Source organism: Epinephelus lanceolatus, chromosome 17, assembly GCF_041903045.1.
Source record: "Epinephelus lanceolatus isolate andai-2023 chromosome 17, ASM4190304v1, whole genome shotgun sequence".
Taxonomy (NCBI): Eukaryota; Metazoa; Chordata; class Actinopteri; order Perciformes; family Serranidae; genus Epinephelus; species Epinephelus lanceolatus.
Genome location: NC_135750.1, coordinates 14,119,672 through 14,137,099, shown reverse-complemented (window position 1 = coordinate 14,137,099; position 17,428 = coordinate 14,119,672). Strand labels below are relative to the sequence as shown.

Genomic DNA, 17,428 nt, shown 5'->3' with positions numbered 1-17,428 from the left:
AGGTATTTTAAGTGATTGTTATCATAGATGTGAAGATGCGAAATAGTACCACATGATGACACACACGAGATAAACTGCTTTTATTGTACAACACACAGAGCAGACAGGCCTCCTGGAAAAGCGCTTTGAAACATACAGCAGGTACACAACTGTAAGAGAGGAAAGCCAGAGCAGGTGAGAAACTTCAGGAGGAGAGATTACAGGTGCTTTTTTCTTTGATATCAAAAGCAGAAAAAAATACACTTTTAGAAATCACAGTCACAACATTAGCTGACCTGCTGATGTCAGCCCGGTCTGAAGTCAGCGAAGGACGCAAACTGACAAACTAACCACCTGAATGAGTGTGCAGAAAGCTTTTTTCATACCAGGAAACTTCTGTACATTCATCTGCAGGAATGCTGACGGACAGATCACACATTTTTACAGTTGCGCACTTCCTCAAAGAGCCTAAAAATCCCACACAAACCACTGGCTGTCGCTTTAAACTGTGAGTTTGTTATTCAAAGGGACACAAGCAATTTGGAATATGTTTTTAATTAAATACTTCCCTTTGGCTGAGTCATCCTGACCTGTTTAACATCTTCTGTGCCACAGGTATGGTCACCACACCACACCTCACACACCGCATGCACCTTGGCTTAGGTGTGAAGAAAAGTCGTTACATGTCACTGTCAGTGTTTCAATGTCAAGTGCAGCAAGCTGAGCTCAAGATCCAGTTTTTCCAGTTAATAAAGTTAAAACGAAAATGCAGGTTAAAAAAAAAAGAGTTGAGAACAGAAGGGAATGTGGCAATATGGAAACATAAATCTAGTACTATGTTTTCTAGGCTGACAAGTACACTTAGTTTAAGGAAAGACCTATGGACCAGTATGGCTCCGGAGTACCGTTATAAATTAAACTGTATGCATCTCTCTTCACTAATACACATTTTATTAATGCTATTTATGTGTTTATTTACTGCATGTTTAAGTTCACTTTAAAGGGGTACATCAGTGATTTGGTATGACTTCCATAAAGCTGGTTGCCTGGTAAAACCATCCTGATGACATGAGCTCAACAAACTCCTTTAGCCAATCAGCGTAACAAAACACCGGGGAACATCTTCATCCACAATGGAGCCAGTTGATAAATCAAGCTTTTGCCAAATCCAGTTGGAAGAACAGCAAAAAATGTCTTTTCCTCTGAGAAACTCCACAAGTACATACTTGCATGTTTAAAGACCTGTGATTGGCCCCAATTGGATTTTAATTTCCGGAAAGCGTTTGGGGTGGCACCAAGTCCAGACTGATACAGAGAGAGAAACAAAATATTGAGCTCACCTCATCAGGATGGTCTTATCAGGCTATAAAACTGGAGGACTGAGACAAAAACACTGGTCAAAATCAAAACACCACAGGCCGACATATCCTGACTTTTAGTCCTTGGTACATGCCGAGCACCAAAACCACTGACTCCCACACTGCAACTTTTCTAGGAATGCACCAATTCGGTATTAGGCAAATACTTGCCTTGCTGATTACCATCAACCTATCAGCAACTATGATGGCATTCGCCGATGGCAGAAGCTGATGTTTGTCTGTTGGGTCACATCAATTCCGCTCAGGCTGAAAAGCAGGGCCGTCATCTGGGAAATACAGAAAACGTGTTTAGGATGAACAGAGATCTCCTCAGGACGACTTCAGAACGAAAGGATGTGGTAAACTCACCACTGACATATCAGGGGACGCACCCTATTGTTTCTTTGATAATACTTTATTGTGAACAAAAAATCCGTCGGCAGGAGGAGCGCTAGTTAGCGTTAGCTGTTAGCAGCTGTTGACAGAGGCTGCATTGATACATTATGATGCATTCAAGCTCTCTTCGGTAAAAATGAGAATTGGGTAATACGTAAATTAGAATGCTCTCACAATGTGTTCAAATGTAATCGAAACTGCTCTGGCCTGCCTACTGTTGCTGCTTCCACTGCAAGCTACTTTGCAACCCGCCTCCACCCCAACTCCTCCTTTTCATGTTGTCTGACTTATCAATGTCATTTCTGTTTGTCATTGATGTTTGCTCTGTTCTGTTCCCAGTGGCTTTTTATGTAGGCACGCGAAAGGGCAGAGAGGTGTGCTCTCTCTGCCTTAGGCTTTCTGCATAGGCCCGAGGAAAGGCAGAGGGGCCCCAGTACAGAGCCATACCGCCAAATATAACACTGCAAATGGAAATACAGGTTTGTTTGACTAAACTGTTCCTATTTGAAATGTAGTTTTTGGAGAGAAACTTGAACTATACAGCTGTTTTAAGAAAAAAAGGGAGATGTTGTAACAACAATATAAAACAGGGAGGGAAGTATGAAGAGTAAAGGCTTTTAAAGCTTATTTTGTTTAACCTTTTTCATGTAAGAGACGGTTATATTAAGGTTGATTCATACCTGTGTATGCTTGAATTTATGCTCATTCAAAGGTAGTGTAATGAAGGACTGACTGACTTTAAAACAGTTATGTTTTTTAAATAAAAAATATATTTTTCCCTTGCACAAAAGGGAGAATGAGAAACAAGAAAGACAAAATAAACAACAACAACAAAAAAACCCACTGGTATCGGCCCAGAATTTCACAAGTGGTGCATCCCTAAATATTTCTAATAATTTGATTGTAAAGTCTAAGCAAAGATAATTTTCTGTAGTACCTCTTCTTTCTCTGGATCTATATGTTCCTGTGACGCCCTCAGACATGTGAGCCTCTATTTTAGAAACTGTGTCAAATGTCTGGGTCACGTACTATATACTTTCTCCGTCAGTGTCAGATGACAGGACAACATAGTCAAAGCTGCTTTGCGTTCACTCCTATGCTCTCAGGCGATCAGACACATGCTCAGCCTCCCTGCAACTATCAGACCATTCACCCAATCACTCATCCACCTACTGAGTTCCCAAAAGCTAGTTGAGTGATTTGTGCAAAACCCATAACTATTCTTTTACTCTTTTTTTCAGTAAGTTCGTCTTTTCTAAGATACACTAGCAATCTGTCTGAGCTCTGAGCAATGCAAGTATACTAGGTCACACTGTTCAATCTGCTCAGAGCCCCAATAATCCCTCGACTGCACAATAAGACAGTAAACTCTAGATGGTTTTACTGTAAATTATCAGTAGAAATGTGATTACAGCTTCCCAGCACAAAGATAGAAGAAGGACTGCATCAGAAAACAATAAGAGCTTATACTTGTGCAAAGACTTTGCAGTAAAATCTTTCTGGTGATGGAACACATGACGATGGATGGATTTGGAGCTTCTCTTCGGTACTGAACTATACCCAAGTGCATCAAATCTGCTTAGAGTGCAGATGAAGTTTGTGCTTGTGTTGATCAGCGTGCCACAACATCCACATTCACGATTCAATCTTATCTTAATCTCTGCGCTATATACATTATGCACGTTAGCAGTAAATTTAGACGTGGAGACAAAACCGTTATCTCATCTTTAACATGAGAAACAAACAACACACAAGAGACTAAGAGCAAGACAATCAGAGTAAATGACCAGTTGAAAACCAGGCGAAATCAACACAAACTGTTGTTGCATGACACCGACACATTAGTCGACTGCTTTTTTTAGATGGAAACGCTGGCATGGACTTAACACCAACTAAATCCCTCCCTTCACCGCTGCTGATCACACTTATGGCCGACAACATCTGTCCACTTGCTGCTCGCCCTCAAACAGCGGGGAATAAAGACAAATGGGGACGGGTCAGGGTCACTGGGAGGGGCTGAGGGACAACAGAGACAGGACAGGACGGAGAGGCGAGACATACCTAATGCTGTTTGTCATTTACTGGACAGTCGGAAATGACTACTTTCTGGGAGCAAATGTGAATTAAAGATTTCCAAGTAGGAATTGGGGCAAGTTTCTTCATCCCCAGTTATTTTTAGAAAGTATCTACTTTATAGTGTGGCAGCAAGTTTGTAGGTTCAGGGGGAAAGGAAATACAAGTAAGATCATGTTGTAGTTAAACGTTTTGTCGTTGCAATTGCATGATTTGGCTCAATAGAGAAAATCAAGTAATGCTGCCCTCTAGACTAAAAACAGTCACACAGGGACATAGTGCACTTAAGAGAAATGCTAGAAAGAGACTGTTGAGTCACACAACTGTCTAACAATTTCAAACTTTGCCTTCCAATGTTTTTTCCCCATAAAATAAAACTTCATGTTCCCACACTGAAGAGCAGACCGGCTGAAGACAGCAGAGACAGTGTCCAGTCCTGTGGATACGGGTTGAGTCCAACTTGCACACAATAATACAAAAACTTGAATGCAACCAATTATCTGCTGCAATATGCACCAAGTAGTGAATGGGACGGAATAAAACAAAATATAGAAAACTAATAGCTACCAGTGTAGTTTGTCAAAGCATCCCTGTGGCTAACAATCTTTTCCAAGTTCTATTCAGTACACATCTCTGGCATTGCTTTGGCTTTAGTGGTGGTTGGACCCTACCTGTCTGACCACAAGCATCAACAACCATAGCTAAATGATGATCTCAGTTCCTCTGATGGTCACTCAGTGCTCAACAGGAGTTACTAGGGTTATGATTTAAGTTTTGTTTTTTTTTTTAAATAAATTGTATCAAGAAGAAACAGTCTCAAATACATGTGTACTTGTGGCATTTTCGTGATTGACAGATGCTTCAGTCTGTTACATTCAGTCATGGTGATTGCTACATTGCCCAAATTAAGATTTTAAGGCTCTTATAACGACAGCGGTGAGGTGTAAACTGAAACTCTGGCCTCAAAAGGTTTCTCCAGGAACCTGTGGCTGATGTCAGAGATGCTACAGTGTGTACACTAAGTGACGTCCTATCCTCTGCCATCAAGTAGACACACTTTGTCATCATGCTGGCCTCAACTGGCCTACATCTTTTCACTATCTCCCTACAGGTTTATAATGGTATAAGTGCTCTGGTGATATTTCCAGAATCAGGTTGTTTTTAGGGGCCACTTGGGTGGCTTTGGAGCTTCATTCACAAAAAGAAAGCCAGCAATAAATAAGACAGTAAGCAGCAGAGGAAGTGAGGAAGCTGTTGAGGAGAGAGCAATGAGTGCAGATGAAGAGACAAACTCACAGAAGTTGATAAACTGGGTGAAAAAAAGAAAAGCAAATCTTCTTAGGAGCTTCAGATGCCCCTCCCTCCCTCCCTCCCTGACCTGCCTGCATGCCTGCCCTCAATATGGTCCAGGCTGCTGAAGCTTGCAACACTCTCAACACGCTCCTCTTTCATTCATTCAGTCATAATCTGTCCTAAAATGCACAGTAGCATGAATGGAGGTCAGTACAGACTCAGCTCACTGGTTGAGTTGTGTCATGTGATGTTTGATGAGTTTTTTTTTTTTTTTTTTTTTTTTTTTTTTACATTTTCTACACTTGTTTGTTTTCTGTGGTCCAAGCATACATAATAACATTACTGTGATCCAGGTAAGAGCAGTGACGTTATTCTTTGGAGACTGCACATACCTGCACTCCTATTGGTAGCCTACAGTTAAAGATTGATTGTCTCAATGTCAAGTTCATTGAGTAAGAAAAAGGACAGAATGGATAACTTACTTATGACTTTGCTGCTGTCCACAGAGCTTTACTACATAACTAGGGTTGAAAATGTGACGTTTACTCTGAGGGTGGTGCTATAGGAAGTTGCCATTGAAATCCAGAATGGTTCATCCTCTGTGGAGCAAGACTGTGCACAGGAAATATTGGAGATCTGCTTGTCTTAAATAAACCAAACCAGCAGTATTTGTTAACTCATTAATTGTCTCTGTCTCATTGTACATTGAATATATTTGTGTTCTGGACTACTGGTCGAACAAAAGAAGACATCTATAGACATGGTTTGGGGCTTTGAGAAATTTAGATGGGGATTCTTACTTTTTGATTTTGACCAAAAGAGGAGAAACTGTGTAAACTGTTAACTGTGTGTTACTTGTGTGTAAACGCTGTATTTGGCCGTCTTTTGACTGGCTTACAAATGAAGGAGGATATTTAGTGACTGAGGACGGCATATGGATTATGATGTTGTGAACACATGATGCATTTCTTGAGGTTTACTGAGTTTTAAGTGCTTTAACTTAATGCGCCGGTCTTAAGAACAGTGACATTATTACAGTAGTTGCTAGACGTGGCTTTGATGTAAAACCTTGTGAATACTAACACACCAATCTACCTAAACCCAGACACATATCTAACACCAGCAGCCTTGCTCATGTCAGTTAGTTAGTATAAGCACATATTGCATCAACAGGTGAAATATGAACTCAAAAAACAGAAAATGCTCAATATGACACATTAAATATTTTAAATAATAAATGATATAAATACACATAAACAGCAAAAATAAAATGTAATATAGCACTGGCATTCAACATTAAAATACATATTCTGTATGTGATATGTGGTTAAAATAAATACTTGATTGCTCCACTCTGGTTAAGACTCATTCTAGGAGGTTTAATATTTAGTTGAAGGTGAATGAGTGCACGGTATTCAAAGCTGGATATAGGAAATGTATGGCAGCAGCAAACAAACATACAATCGGATCGACTGCGAAACACGTCACCAGCAGATGTAATGGCAGCACATTCTCTGATTATGAGAAAATAAACTAAATAAACACATAAAATAACATTTTAAAGTCAGGCTATATTATGCAGGATTTTCCTAGAACACAATGTATAGACTCATACAAAAGTCTCTCAATCATCACTACCAGTATGACCTACTGAGTTTGTGGTGATGTATTTATTTGAGAGACCCTGCCCTCTGCCTGTATGGAGGTTGGGACTTTACAAAAAGGTAGTAACCAAACTGTAAGCAGCATGCATCCAAGAGGAAGCTACAAAAATTGCAGACACAGCGCAGAAAAACACAAATATAGCAAACTAAAATGACTCTGCTGGTTGGCTTTTACTTTCATTGGCAATACTGTTTACAATCAGTAACCGGCAATTCCTGCATAGTAAACCTTTACCTAACCTAAAGTTTGCATTTTCAACTTTAAACCCGTCGACCTCGTTTCAGCTGGTTTATGCTAGTGATCTGTCTCTGTGGTGTTCATACACAACGTTTCTCATAGATGAGCTGAGGCAGGACTGAGACATAGTATACGTCCCCCTATATGTGGTCAGGTAAGGAAGTGACTTGGTAGGTCACCCACAGTATTCACCATTATTCTCATAACCAGTAGTAACAATGGCCCCATGTTGTCAGAAGAAAATCCTTAGAGGTACCCCGTAGAGGTTTTGACCACTTGTGGTGCTATTGAGCGATGTTTTCAATGAGAGAGTCTCTGTTTTGTTTGAATGTCATGCTCGAGTAGCACTTGTACGTATGCACACATGCACAAAGGTGACATAATACACATTCCTGTTGACTGCAGAAGGCAGCGATGCAATTGTTTAGTGTATGGAAGCCGTAAAGCATGCAGATGTTTAACAGCTGAAACATCAAACTGAAGGATCTCATTTCATGTAACTGAACTTACAAACCATTGTTGACAGTAGTGTGATAAGAAACTTCATAATGCTCTGAGTGTAAACATAGCAGTTTCTTTACGAGAAGACTCCCTTTAGTAAGTGCCGATGCGCTCAAAGGAAAAGTATGCAAGTGAACTACAATAAGCATCGTTTATGTTCACATTTATGTCTGCATCCACTTAAGGATGAAGCAATAATTCACTGTAATTATTTATCACTGTAGTGGATGCTTAATGTGACGATAATACAATACTGCAACAAAATAGTGAGCAATTCTGCAAATCAGTTATCTATATCTAAAATCTTTGACACAGTGTGTGTGTGTGTGTGTGTGTGTATGTAAATGAACAACTTAAACTAGAGGCAGCACTGGCACATTCACTTTTCAGAATAATGTCCGTTAAACACAAAGAATCCTTCATTAACCAGATAAATCCGTCATTCTTCTTACTGCATCTTTAATCGGCCAATCAAATCCTGAGCTGTGTGCGACATTCAGAGCATATCTATGATTCGGAGTCTTGGGCGGGATTGTCTCTACACAGTTCTCAACATGGAGGTGGTGTAGCAGGTGGCTAGCAGCAAACGGTGCTAACTCCATAAACAGGTGGGAGCCAGAAGGCTGGCGCTAAGCTACTGTGACAACGTCCTTATTTCAGCGGTAAGTGTCGCACGAGTGCGGTGCAGAGTGGCAGCGATTAGCTAGCCAGTGGGACTCACATGCACTAACATGCAGTCACGGCCGGACCGTCTACCACAGCAACAAACAGAGAAGCTTGGGTGACTTCATTCTCTGGTCAGGACGCTATTACTCAGCTATATCTGTGCATGACAAATACTGGTTTGCTGCTTTATTAATGTTCTGAATGTCACATACAGCCCCTTTAATGTCAGTTATGTTCCCCAATGCTTATTAAAAGTGTGTATACAAATATATGTTGACATCAGTTTTCTCATCAATAAGTTGAGCTCATTCCATGTGACATAATGATGTCACAGTGTGCCTTTGCATCGTAGTGTCAGCTAATCTACCCTTCATGAATTTCCCGCACAGCGGCGCTGTCACGCGATGAAATCAACCCAATCTAAACAACCTTTCACCTGTTTACGTCCTTCACTGACTGACAGACTGCGCTCCTTGTCCGGCGCTATCACATTTCTTCGCTTGCAATGTCACACGATGATGTCATAGAGTCTGCCGACGCGGCCCAGCCACTCGCGCAGCGCCTGGCGGACCCGGGCGTCGGTCACGTGGCAGGAGAGCTGGCTGAGGCAGGGGTAGAGCGCCGGCTGGAGCGCCAGGAACGAGGAATCTGACAGGAGGAGGACCTGATTGAGGAGAGTCAGGACCATGTTGGTCCACGCCTGCGAGGGGAGAGAAACTATTTCAACGACTAAGCTGGAAACACAAGGTGATGTTTACACATATACACATTTGCATGACTGCACATGTGAACTTGATTGAATTTGTTGTGTATTCTAGCTCCCTGCTCACTGTACCTGTATCTGAGCCTCAGAGTCCCTCAGCGAGATGCTCTGGGAGCTGATGGTGGATCCTGACCGTGGTCTCTTCTCCTGCCTCAGAATCTCTGGTCCCGCACTGACAGAGTGCCTCAAGGGGGGGCACTGCTGGTCCACCAGATGTTGTGGCCTCTGCGGGGGCCTTTGTGGCTCCACGGGGCCCCTCCTCTCCTCCATGCCTCCTCCCCCTCCTGCTGCCGTCGCCCGGCCCTGCTCCTTCATGAACAGGTTGACGTGGCTCTGCTGCTGCTGCTGCTGCTGCTGTTTCCTGCGTTTGTACTCCATCATCAGCTTGCTGATGGTTTTGTCCGTGGCGATCGTGTACAGTTTGTTCCCGGCGCTTTCCCACCATTCCTTTCTCCTTCCCGGTCCAGCGCTGACAGAAGCTCCTCCGACTGAGCTTGCTGTGAGGCTGGAGTCCCTCCTCTCACCACCGGTGCGAAAGTGGTGGGGCAGACTGCCTGTGCAGCTGTGAAGAGAGAAGAAATGGTCACTTTAATTTGATAGAATGAGTTATCTAGCACTGATATGAGGGTGGAGACAGCACCTCGGGTACGTCAGAAGGATGCGGGATGTATCTTGTGTAGAATATGTGCAACATTTCACATTGACATTTTTTCAAGTCAAACCTGAATCCTGGGCTGGGTGTGGGTGTTTCTCCTGGCGATGCTGCGCTGTCCGCAGCCTGACACCTGTACCCGCCTTCCTCTGATGGCGTTCCCCTCGCCGACAGCCCGCCTGCTGACGTCGGGGTGGACGTCTCCGACTGGAAGAGAGGCAGGAAGAAGACGTGATCTCCTCCTGGTCCTCCCCCTACTCCTCTCAGCAACGCCGTCTCCTCCAGAGTGCTCTCCAGGTCGCGGTGCATTTGAATGTAGCTGTTGCACAGATCCATGCACAGCTTGTAGAGGCGTTTGACCAGCCAGGCCCAGTCTGCGCTGCTCAGCGGCTGCACGCTGAGAGACGGGATCGGAGCTCGCCAGTGATGACGTTTATCCCGTCCGCGAGGGGGACTGACCTGACGGAGGAAACACAGGGTAAGGTGAATATTTTGTTATCACAACAAGATGAGTGATTCATCTCCCTTGTTACATTAGGAGGTTGAAAAGTTCAGGAAACCCTCTGAGGACTGTCCTAGATAAACTGACACAAACTAAAGGGGAAATTACTCACGGAAAAGAGAGCAGCAGGAAGACTAATCCTGGCAAATCTTTTGTGTTGTTGTTGTTTTTTGTTTGTTTCAGTGGTCACCTGTCAATCACTGTGACCTCTATGTGCACCTGCTCTATTTTCTTTTTTTGTGGCCGTCACTGCTCATACTTATTAAACAGTTCTTCTGTTTTTCATTTCAAATCAAAGTTCATGTTTCTACCTTTCTTTCAAACTGAGAATAAGTTCAATCATCACTGTAAAAACTTCATTATTCTTTGTTACGAGTGATTACTACAAAACAGAAGGTGTGTGTGTGTTTCTGTGTGTGCATTACCTGTGCTGTCTCTTCAAAGATGTCTTCATCCTCTGAAGAAGCAGAGCCAGGGTGAGAAGAGTCAGAGCTCCCCTCCTCTTCCTCATACAGCATCCTCTTCACCTAAATATGATGAAAGGTTCAAACGTGAAACAGAGTATTGATTGCTAATGATTTGTTAGTAGCTGCACCTTCAAAGTGGCAGCTGTGTCGCTACTCAACATGATTATCATGTTTTATAGATGGTTGCTAAAATGTTAAGATATGACTGCTACGTCCTCAACAGATGGATGCCAACACATTGCTACGGTGTGCACATTATTAGATTAAAAAATGTAATCAAATAAATGAATGAATGAGTTTTAATGTATTATTTTAGTAATGCAATTGTTTCAAATATAAAAATACCTGCTATGAACTTCGTGACACCTATCAAAAACACAAAGGTAGAACTGAAAATACATTTTAAATCTGGTGCTAGACATCAAATCAGGCACTCATCTCTAACCCTTTCACTCAAATCCATTGTTAGTATAAAGAATGTTTAGTGTAGCTTTTAATTAAAACTTGGACTTCAACATTGAATAAAACAGACTAAAGAGTTTTGATTGGTTTCTACCTGCTGTGCAGTCATGCTGTCAGCTTGGCTCAGCGTGGCACACAGCAGGGCCTGGAAGTACAGATTGAAGCTCATGGCAGACTGACGGTAAAGATTAGCCGCTCCACAAACACCCGACACCTTCATCAGCAGGTACTTCAGACCTGGCCGAGTGTCAAAGTCCCGTGCCGTCCTGCAGAAGAAAATAACAGGAGATTAAGCAACTGTGTGTAAAGATAATGACTTAAGCTGTTCTTTTATCTCAGACATGTGTTAGGCTGATTTGTCAATCAGCTGATATTAGGGAAGCATGATCATCCTGTCAAAAGTGACAGGATGGTTACGCCTCCCTAAACTTCCGCCTTCCTCAGAAGTGTCACTTGGTGGTGGTTGTGACGTGTCATTATCAGCTGATCTGTCAATCAGCTGATATTAGGGAGGCGTGATCATCTTGTCAAAAGTGACAGGATGAGGAAGGCGGAAGTTTCCGCCGAACATGTCAAGGTATGTAACATCCTAACACATGTCTGAGATACAAGAACAACTAACCTCATTATCAGAAACTGAAGACATAATGAACACCATTGAACTGTGTGTAAAGATGATTAACATTAGTCCAGTTAATTTTATTATCCGACTCTCTTAGTTTGTATTCCTGAAACTAGCAGGATTACAGATCCATATGATACTGTCATCTGCATATATGCCTGACTTTATTGTTGCAGTGACCTGTAGGAATCCAGCAGCAGATCCAGAATTATGGCTAAATTAGTCATGGAGATGTAGCGCAGGAAGCCTGCTGTGGCCCGGCTGGGGTCAGAGGTCACAGGTGTGACCCTTTCGTTTCCTTCGGGCTGCTTGACGAACTCCTCCAGCAGGATGTCATAGAGGTTCTGGAGCAGGACCTGGTGGGACAGCAGGCTCACCACGATGGTCCGGAATGGGATCCTGAAGGATTTAAAATAACCAGGACGCCGGTCAAATCACATTTATTAAGTTTTTATTTTATAAATAAGGACAATCTCTTTGCTCAACTAAGAAATAAACAATGTTGTACTGAAACTAGGCTGTTATAAACCAATGCAATAGCTACTGTTCAGCGGCTTTAGTGCATACTGAATTTCTAGAGGGGCTAACAACTTTCAAATAGTCAAAAACAAAAAGGCTTTAATGAAGAATGAGCTTTCATTAATTTCTTTTGGACCAATGAGGACTCTCTGATTTGTATTAGATAAGAGACAGACTAGCAGCTATAAAATCATCAGTGTGTTTGTGGGAGAAGACTTTATTTCCCTTGACTTTATATAAGAGGAACTCAGATTTACAGCTATACTGTTTGGCATGATAGGGTAAGCATTACATACTGACACACCAAGGGAACAACAAACTTACACACATGACAGCAGGGATCATATGTCATGCACGGGACAAGGAGCTACATGTGGCACACACAGCATATGAGTAATGTGTTGCATGTGGACAGAGCTGCACAATGTATCATACTGTACAACTACACTAGTGCGAAATTCCATGTTAAACCTATAACAAAAGGCTGTGCTGTCAAAACACAGGATGCACATTGAAAATATAATTTCATAATTACCATTATCTGTTAAATTAAACATGATTTTAAACTCGTTTTTATATAATTACACAGAAAATCCGACCTCATGTTCAGGATTTATCTCATGGCACCAATATCCAACACACACTCCACATTGTGCAGCTCTACACGTTGTTACGTTAGTTTGACTGTGGAGATCACACAGACCCAAGCAGGGCCTGACTGTATGTTGACATTTTTCACACTGTTAAAACTGACAACGTCACAGAAAACAGCCTTACCCAATTTTCCTGTAACCACAGCAGCAAAAACAAACAAACAACAAAAAAGGCAAAGACAGTTAGTGGAGGTTAGATTTAAGTTAATCCGGCAGCATTCCTGTCAGAGAAAACAACACAGTTCTGTACTCCATGCAATATTTCCAATAAAAAAACACAAGTCTCCAAAACAGCTGTTAGCTAATGAGCTGGACACGTTGGATGAGGAAGACAAGACAAAATGTGCTTTCATGCTGCGTGTTGGAAAAACACAGTGCAACAGTAGCTGTGTTTCATCACATGTTGTGGCCGACTGCTGAAGTCTTGGCTACACAGGTACACAAAAGGCAAAACAGAACACGTATCGGGTGGTCGAAAAAAATCGATACAACATAGTATTGTGATAATTTGCATGGCAATATTGTACTGATACACAGATGTGAGGTATCAATATTTATCATATAAATTATTAACATTGCAAATACAAATTAAACTTTTGGTAGCCAACTCAAAAAATAAAAATATTTGCTTTTACAGTCAACTAAATATATTTTGCTGCAATAAAAATGATTAAAGTAAGACGAACAGAGTGAAAACTAATGTTGACAAAGTTTGTCCTGAATTTATATTTGACAAAAGGTAATAAATCGCAATATATTGTAATATATGTTACAACAATACTATATATAATACTATAATAATATCAGGGGCCGTCTGTTGATTCCCACCCCAATGCAAATATTTAAAAATTTGCTTTTGAAACATATTAAAATACATTTGACTTTCCGTGTGTCATCAGTACAATGCATGATCTCTTCACATCCTAACTTAAAATTAAAAGTCTTTATTATTGCATTATTTCTCCTCACCTTAGCCCATTGGCCCCCTCTGTCAAATATCATGTTAAAAATCTGGGAGTCATATTTCTGAATTGAAGTTTTTTACGCAGTTGCGCACAATCTCCAAACTCAAATCAATTCTCTGCATTTCTGACATGGAGAAGGTTATCTACGTCTTCATTTCCTCCCACCTCGACTACTGCAACTCATTATATTTTGGTTTTACTCAGTCTTGTTTATCCAGTCTTCAACTAGTCCATAATATAGCAGCAAGAGTTTTAACAAGGTCAAAAAAGAGGGGGCACATTACCTCCATTCTTGCCTCCCTCCACTGGCTGCCTGCTAGCTACAGGATATACTTTAAAATAAAGATGTTTGTCTACGAAGTATTAAACAGCCTCGCCCCTCTTACATCATAGAGCTCCTCTTACTGTATCACACTGTGAGAGAACTGAGATCATCTGACCAAGGACTACGGTCCATCCTGAAACAAGGACTAAGTGTTATGAGGACAGGGCTTTCTCTGTCGCTGCCCCAAAACTCTCTTTCTCCCAACATCCAATTCTCCCCCGCCACTAACACTGAAACTGTTATTATCATTTTATTGCTATTATCACTCAGATTTTTGCGTTTCTCTCCTTCTTCTTTATCTTATCTTATCTTGACATGATAAGAATGATTCAGCAAGTCACAAATACAGCAGGAGTTCAAGAAGGACAGAAGAGCTTTGGGGTATTGTGTGTTTTTGAACTCACAAGCACTGACAGTGTTCACTGTTTGTGACTTGAAATCCTCACTAAAAGGAAAACCAATGAGCCCAGTGACAAAATACCAACATGAATCCTATTGGTTAGAGTTTGGGTAGACTGTATTTTGGGGTCAGGAGCAGAGGAATGTAGTTTTAGTTTGGGTGCGAGGTTAGAAAATGAAACTCTGTTGGTTAATTATCATCACATGTGGAGGGAAACATGCTTCAGTGTGTTTGTTCGTGTGAGTGTTGTCTACCTCTTCTGAGTGTGTCCGTTGGATTGTTGGTCAGATGGCAGCTCGATGATGAGAACGCAGGACTGAGCGTGCTCAAAGCCCTCCTTGTTGTTGGGCGTCTTTGGAGAGCACTGGGTGTCCAACATAAAGACCTGGGACACAAAGAGGACATTAAGATAAGGCACTCGATTGTTAAAAATGTGAACGGATTGAAAAGCAAACAGGGGATGTTTGACCTTATTACTGTTAATTCCTGAACTCTCAGGCTCATTTGTTTCCTGAGAGTTTATTTTTTGTCCCACCGTTGTTTAAGGGAAACAATAAAGATTGGTATCTACCTTTATGGTTAAAACACTCAAGAGTGAAGCAGCAACGAACATGCAAATACATAAATGGACTTGAACATAGCTGGACCTCTTCACTGTCCCAACAGCACATGAAAGACACTTGTCGGGGTTATCACACAGTATTAAAGTCATTACTGACCTGCTGAGCCATTGCCTTGATCCTCCAATACTCGGCCTCGGCTGAAGGAGAGTGAGACGGAGCTGCCACCTTCACCTCACAGGCGTCCCCAGAGAAACTGTCCGAACCGCTATGAAAACACGCGAGGAGGTTCTACGGAGAGACACAGAGCAAGAGAGAAAGACGTCAACAGGCAGTTCCTCCTGCATCTGTTGCTGGATGTTGATGAGTCTCACTCAAACATACTTGACTTGAATACACTATGGAAAAGAACAGTCCCAATACCTGCAGTACACAGGAACTTTTATGCGTGATGCAAACCCCTGTTTTCGTAATACATATAGCCTACACAGGGTTTTCTTTGCCTATCTAAGACAAAGGCGGGCCACCTGGGTGATTTTGGTCGCCGCCTTGGTTAAAGCGTGTGTGCATGGGGGGGCGTTCAGATGTAGCCTCTTTTGCGCGCACAAACCCATTACTTTTGTCCGGCGCACAGCTCCACGGACCTGCTTCTCCCTCTGGTGTTGTGTCAGATCCCGGTTCCCCCTCGGGCTGTGTCTCTCCTACTGTTTCCTACGGAGCTCTGCCCCATTTGAAAGGCGAAGGAAGCCCGTATGTGGAAAGACATCGCCTCCGAGATGTAGAATGTGTATTATAGAAGAGAAACACACATTTCAGGACTGCTGACTTGTATCATCAGAACAGACATGTCCTGTGATTTTCAGCCTCCTTTCATATTTAATAGGGGGGACAATACCTGACAGTCATATTCTCAGCTGTCAGGATGTGCCTGCTGTAAAGGGTAAATATAATCATAGAAGGCTGAAAATCACGGGACATGTCTGTTCTGATTATACAAGTCAGCAGTGTAAAGCTCAAGCATGTGGGGGACTCCTTTCATATTTAATAGAGGGGGGAACGTATCTAAAAGTACAGCTGTCAAGATGCCCCCTGCCACAGGCCTCTGCCACCTTGGTCTCAAAAAAACTCAGGGAAAACCCTGCTACATAACATTTTTCTACACAGTCTCAGGTAAAAAGGTGAAAGCTGGTGAATCCATCACTAAACTACATGCGTCGCAAGCAGATGGAAACCCCCCCCCCCCCCCCCCCCCGATAAACCCAAAGTATTACTCAGTTTAATACAGTATATACATTATATCTGATGTGACCTCAATGCAGTGCTTAAAAAAACGCTTTTCTATAAGCCCAGTCAGAGGTCACATGTTGATGTGTGTGAAAGCATAAGCTACATGTTAAGGATTGACGTCTGCATGCCATAGGGTAAGCTTTATGGTAAGGGCTGCCAGTGGCCTACAAACATTCTTCTTCTTCTTCTTTTTTATTTTACACCCAAGTATATAAAACAAAATCCCTTAGCATATTTAATGCAGTTGTCCATATATTGCATATCAACATATTTTTAATTCATGCATTTCCTCTGACAATTCTAGATTTTCTTGAGAGAGTAACTGTGATATGTTGGTAACTGGACACAAAGAAATGAAAAAGATACAAAGACTGTTTTTCTTAGTATAAAAAATGCACATATAGGGCAGAGCAGGGATTTGAATTATGGCGGTTTCCCCCGAATAATGATTAAAAAAACCAAACCAAAACAAAAACTTTACATTTAAAATATTTTATCAACTTGTGACGGAGCAAAATACTGGAGGGACACCCACATGGATCATGAAAAATACGACATTTCGACATTTTAAAAACCCATTTAAATGTATCTTCTTCTTAATTATGAATCATGCATACATTTAAATAATTCAGTAAAATAAATCTCCCATAACTCTGTAATCATACGACGCACTGACCCTGAAGTTCAGAAAATTTAAGTTAAACCAAACACGAATAACTCAAGAGCATCATCAAAAAGCAGTAAGAAACGTAACCTAACTGCTTCCATATGTCCCATTTTACAATTAGACTTGTAATGTCATGTATCTACACATATGTAACGCATGAAAAACTGCCCAACAAACCACTCAAAGTTACAGCTCAATTTATAATTACAGCTTTAAAGCATATGACATGCCACTGGAGGACCAAGGCTCTTATATAAACGGCATACATAAGATCTAAATAAATATGATGTGCCACATAAAACAAAACCATTATCCCCAACATGCAACACAGTCACAAAAGCTGTTACATAAACAAAATGACTGCATGTCCGTCAATGTGGCTAAGAGCATGCTAAGCTATAGATTTTATATATTAA

At 41.6% G+C, this 17,428-nt stretch overlaps 1 protein-coding gene across 4 annotated transcripts in view; it reads right to left on the bottom strand.

Annotated features, from left to right (window-relative positions):
* Positions 1-66: 66 nt before the first annotated feature.
* The window catches only part of arfgef3 (ARFGEF family member 3), a 73,057-nt gene continuing 55,695 nt past the window's right edge, over positions 67-17,428 (bottom strand). For 3 of the 4 annotated variants that reach the window (XM_033612957.2, XM_078160996.1, XM_078160995.1), the window contains 8 exons: positions 15,218-15,349; positions 14,753-14,883; positions 11,817-12,035; positions 11,109-11,280; positions 10,511-10,612; positions 9,654-10,042; positions 9,004-9,493; positions 67-8,868 (listed from right to left, as the gene is read on the bottom strand). In XM_033612957.2, coding sequence (XP_033468848.2) covers positions 8,677-8,868; positions 9,004-9,493; positions 9,654-10,042; positions 10,511-10,612; positions 11,109-11,280; positions 11,817-12,035; positions 14,753-14,883; positions 15,218-15,349 — 1,827 coding nt within the window. In that variant the 3' untranslated portion in view covers positions 67-8,676. Of the gene's footprint in view, positions 8,869-9,003; positions 9,494-9,653; positions 10,043-10,508; positions 10,613-10,897; positions 10,919-11,108; positions 11,281-11,816; positions 12,036-14,752; positions 14,884-15,217; positions 15,350-17,428 lie in introns of those variants that run through there. The other variant, XM_078160997.1, reaches the window with a different exon arrangement.